The sequence below is a fragment of the Calidris pugnax genome, unplaced genomic scaffold, assembly GCF_001431845.1.
Source record: "Calidris pugnax isolate Ruff unplaced genomic scaffold, ASM143184v1 scaffold240, whole genome shotgun sequence".
NCBI lineage: Eukaryota > Metazoa > Chordata > Aves > Charadriiformes > Scolopacidae > Calidris > Calidris pugnax.
In genome coordinates, this window is record NW_015090951.1 from 1 (window position 1) to 5,017 (window position 5,017).

General features: G+C 63.1%; 1 protein-coding gene across 1 annotated transcript in view; it reads right to left on the bottom strand.

The window, feature by feature from the left end:
* Window positions 1-1,948: 1,948 nt before the first annotated feature.
* Window positions 1,949-5,017, bottom strand: part of LOC106893774 (filamin-B-like) — a gene marked incomplete at both ends in the record, with an annotated part of 13,687 nt that continues 10,618 nt past the window's right edge. Inside the window, 2 exons of the mRNA XM_014951984.1 lie at window positions 1,949-2,093; window positions 2,493-2,722. Of these exons, the coding sequence (XP_014807470.1) occupies window positions 1,949-2,093; window positions 2,493-2,722 (375 nt within the window). The remainder of the gene's footprint in view (window positions 2,094-2,492; window positions 2,723-5,017) is intronic.

A 5,017-nucleotide genomic window follows, 5' to 3' on the forward strand; every position in this document is an offset into this window, starting at 1 on the left:
GGGATGCTGTGGGGCAGGGTGGGGATGCCGTGGGTCAGTGTGGGGCAGCACAGGGACGCCGTGGGGCAGTGAGGGGATGCTGTGGGGCAGGGTGGGGATGCCGTGGGTCAGTGTGGGGCAGCACAGGGACGCCGTGGGGCAGGGTGGGGATGCTGTGGGGCAGCACAGGGACACAATAGATCAGCAAGGGGTAGCTGTGGGGCAGCATGGGGATGTGTGGGTCAGTGCAGGAATGCCATGGGGCAGTGTGGGGCAGTGTGGGTCAGTGAGGGGATGCCGTGGGGCAGCAGAGGGATCCAATAGGTCAGCACAAGGACGCGATAGCTCAGTGAGGGAAGCTGTGGGGCAGCTATAGGGCAGTGAGGGGATTCTGTGGGGCAGTGTGGGGCAGCGTGAGGATGCTATGGGGCAGTGTGGGGCAGCAAGGGGACAACGTGGGGCAGTGTGGGGCAGCACAAGGATGCAATAGCTCAGCAAGGGAAGCTGTGGGGCAGAAAGGGGCAGCCATGGGGCAGCTGTGGGTCAGTGTGGGGCAGCGTGGTGATGTCTGGGTCAGTGTGGGGATGTGTGGGTCAGTGTGGGGATGCCGTGGGGCAGTGAGGGATGCCGTGGGGCAGTGTGGGTCAGTGAGGGGATGCTGTGGGGCAGCAAGGGGATGCAATAGCTCAGCACAAAGACGCGATATCTCGGCGAAGGAAGCCGTGGGGCAGCCGTGGGGTAGCTGTGGGTCAGTGTGGGGCAGCTGTGGGGCAGTGAGGGGATGTGTGGGTCAGTGTGGGTCAGTGAGGGATGCCACGGGGCAGCGGAGGGATGCTGTGGGGCAGCAGAAGGATGCAATAGGTCAGCACAAAGATGCAATACCTCAGTGAGGGATGCCATGGGGCAGCTGTGGGTCAGTGTGGGGCAGCGTGGGGATGTGTGGGGCAGCGTGGGGCAGCTGTGGGGCAGTGAGGGATGCTATGGGGCAGCGTGGGTCAGTGAGGGGATGCCATGGGGCAGTGAGGGGATGCAATAGCTCAGCACAAGGATGCAATATCTCAGCGAGGGAAGCCGTGGGGCAGCTGTGGGGCAGCGTGGGGATGTGTGGGGCAGCGTGGGGCAGCTGTGGGGCAGTGAGGGATGCTATGGGGCAGCGTGGGTCAGTGAGGGGATGCCATGGGGCAGTGAGGGGATGCAATAGCTCAGCACAAGGATGCAATATCTCAGCGAGGGAAGCCGTGGGGCAGCTGTGGGGCAGCGTGGGGATGTGTGGGGCAGCGTGGGGCAGCTGTGGGGCAGTGAGGGATGCTATGGGGCAGCGTGGGTCAGTGAGGGGATGCCATGGGGCAGTGAGGGGATGCAATAGCTCAGCACAAGGATGCAATATCTCAGCGAGGGAAGCCGTGGGGCAGCTGTGGGGCAGCGTGGGGATGTGTGGGGCAGCGTGGGGCAGCTGTGGGGCAGTGAGGGATGCCATGGGGCAGCAAGGGATGCCATGGGGCAGCACAAGGATGCCGTGGGGCAGCAGAGGGATGCAATAACTCAGCACAAAGACGCGATAGCTCAGCGAGGGAAGCCGTGGGGCAGCTGTGGGTCAGTGTGGGGCAGCGAGGGGATGTGTGGGGCAGTGTGGGGTAGTGTGGGTCAGTGTGGGGCAGTGAGGGATGCCATGGGGCACCGTGGGGATGCTGTGGGGCAGCAGAGGGATGCAATAGCTCAGCACAAAGACGCGATATCTCAGCGAGGGAAGCCGTGGGGCAGCGAGGGGCATCCATGGGTGGGGATGTGTGGGGCAGCGTGGGGATGCCGTGGGGCAGTGTGGGGCAGCATGGGGATGCTGTGGGGCAGCAGAGGGATGCAATAAGTCAGCACAAAGGTGTGATATCTCAGCGAGGGAAGCCGTGGGGCAGCCGTGAGGGGGAGGATGCTGTGGGGCAGCGCTATGGGGCAGCCGTGGGGCAGGACCCACCTGTGACCAGGCACTTGCTGGCGTCGCCGGCGGGGACGGCCAGGATGCGGAAGGGGGAGCGGGGGATCTCGTCCCCCCCGTACTTGATGGTGATGGTGTAACGCCCCGGCAGGTCGGGCAGCAGCGAGGGGCATCCATGGGGCAGCTGTGGGTCAGTGTGGGGCAGCGTGGGGATGTGTGGGGCAGCATGAGGCAGCTGTGGGTCAGTGTGGGGCAGTGAGGGATGCCATGGGGCACCGAGGGGATGCCATGGGGCAGCAGAGGGATGCAATAACTCAGCACAAAGACGCGATATCTCAGCGAGGGAAGCCGTGGGGCAGCCAGGGGGATGCTGTGGGGCAGCGTGGGGATGTGTGGGGCAGCGTGGGGATGTGTGGGGCAGCGTGGGGCAGTGAGGGATGCTATAGGGCAGCGTGGGTCAGTGAGGGGATGCCATGGGGCAGCAGAGGGATGCAATAACTCAGCACAAAGACGCGATATCTCAGCGAGGGAAGCCGTGGGGCAGCCGTGAGGGGGAGGATGCTGTGGGGCAGCGCTATGGGGCAGCCGTGGGGCAGGACCCACCTGTGACCAGGCACTTGCTGGCGTCGCCGGCGGGGACGGCCAGGATGCGGAAGGGGGAGCGGGGGATCTCGTCCCCCCCGTACTTGATGGTGATGGTGTAACGCCCCGGCAGGTCGGGCACGTAGGACACCGTGTAGGTCCCGTCCCCGTTGTCCCGGATGGAGGCCTTCTTGGGCTGCCCCTCGGGGTCCTGGGGGGCGGCGTGTGGGGCTCAGCGACCCATAGCGGACTTATGGGGCTCAGAACCCCATAGCGAGGGTGGAAGAGCTCCATATGGGGCTCAACGCCCCGTTAAATGGGTGGAAGAGCAACACATGGGGCTCAACATCCATTAAATGGGCAGAAGAACAACATGTGGGGCTCAGGGACCCATAGCGTGGGTGAGGTGGCACCCTATGGGGCTCAGCGACCCATAGCGGGGGCGGCCCCGGGAACTTATGGGGCTCAGAACCCCATAGTGTGGGTGCTAGAGCTCCATATGGGGCTGAGAAGCCCATGGCATGGGTGGAAGAACAACACGTGGGGCTCAACATCCATCAAATGGGTGGAAGAACAACATGTGGGGCTCAGCGACCCATAGCGGGGGGGATGTGACACCCTATGGGGCTCAGCGACCCATAGCCATGGGGGCCTGGGCAATATGTGGGGCTCAACACCCCATAGCGGGGGGTGAACGCCCGGTTAAATGGGTGGAAGAGCAACACATGGGGCTCAACATCCATCAAATGGGTGGAAGAACAACATGTGGGGCTCAGCGACCCATAGCGGGGGCGGCCCCGGGAACTTATGGGGCTCAGAACCCCATAGCGTGGGTGCTAGAGCTCCATATGGGGCTGAGAACCCCATGGCATGGGTGGAAGAGCAACACATGGGGTTCAACATCCATCAAATGGGTGGAAGAACAACATGTGGGGCTCAGAACTCAATGCTATGGGTGCTGGGGGGCGCTATGTGGGGCTCAGTGACCCATAGCAGGGGTAGCCCCAGGAACTTATGGGGCTCAGAACCCCATAGCGTGGGTGCTAGAGCTCCATATGGGGCTGAGAAGCCCATGGCATGGGTGGAAGAACAACACATGGGGCTCACCACCCAACTGGATGGGACTGGGGGGCACTATGTGGGGCTGAGCGACCCATAGAAGTGGTGAGGTGGCCACCTATGGGGCTCAGCGACCCATAGCCATGGGGTCCAGGCAACATATGGGGCTCAGAACCCCATAGCGTGGGCTCAGCGCCCCATTAAATGGGTGGAAGATCAACATGTGGGGCTTACCACCCAACGGTATGGGACTGTGGGGCATTATGTGGGGCTCAGCGACCCATAGCAGGGTGATGTGACACCCTATGGGGCTCAGCGACCCATAGCCATGGGGTGCCAGGCAACATGTGGGGATCAGAACCCCATAGCGGGGGTGCTAGAGCTCCATATGGAGCTCAACGCCTCATTAAATTGGTTTCAGAGCAACATGTGGGGCTCAGTGACCCATAGCGTGGGTGATGTGGCACCCTATGGGGCTCAGCGACCCATAGCCGTGGGGGCCTGGGCTACATGTGGGGCTCAGCGACCCATAGCGGTGGGGGCCTGGGCTACATGTGGGGCTCAGCCCCCCAACATCATGGGTTCCAGGTCTACTTATGGGTCCCAGCCCCCCATGGCCACCCGCTCACCCCACAACCACCCCATCAGCCACCACCACCTCCAAGCTCACCCCACACCTTCCACCTTCTCCCTCCTCCCCACCCCACATCCCATCCCCTTTTTGGAGTCTCCAGCCCTGCCCCACAACCCTGCCCCATAGCTCTGCCCCATAGCATTGAGGGGGGTCTCACCAGGGTGCAAGATCACCCCCCAGCTGCTCCTCACCCCACATCCCATCCCCTCCTGGTGGGCTCAGCAAGCCCCGCTATGTGGGGCTCAGTGACCCATAGCAGGGGTAGCCCCAGGAACTTATGGGGCTCAGAACCCCATAGCATGGGTGAGGTGGCACCCTATGGGGCTCAGCGACCCATAGACATGGGGGCCTGGGCGACGTGTGGGGCTCAGAACCCCATAGCATGGGTGCTAGAGCTCCATATGGGGCTCAACGTCCATCAAATGGGTGGAAGAGCAACATGTGGGGCTCAGGGACCCATAGCATGGCTGATGTGGCACCCTATGGGGCTCAGCGACCCATAGTGGGGGCGGCCCCAGGAACTTATGGGGCTCAGAACCCCATAGCGGGGATGTTAGAGCTCCATATGGGGCTGAGAACCCCATGGCATGGGTGGAAGAGCAACATGTGGGGCTCAGCCCCCCAACATCATGGGTTCCAGGTCTACTTATGGGTCCCAGCCCCCCATGGCCACCCGCTCACCCCACAACCACCCCATCACCCGCCACCACCTCCAAGCCCACCCCACACCTTCCACCTTCTCCCTCCTCCCCACCCCACATCCCATCCCCTTTTTGGAGTCTCCAGCCCTGCCCCACAACCCTGCCCCATAGCTCTGCCCCATAGCATTGAGG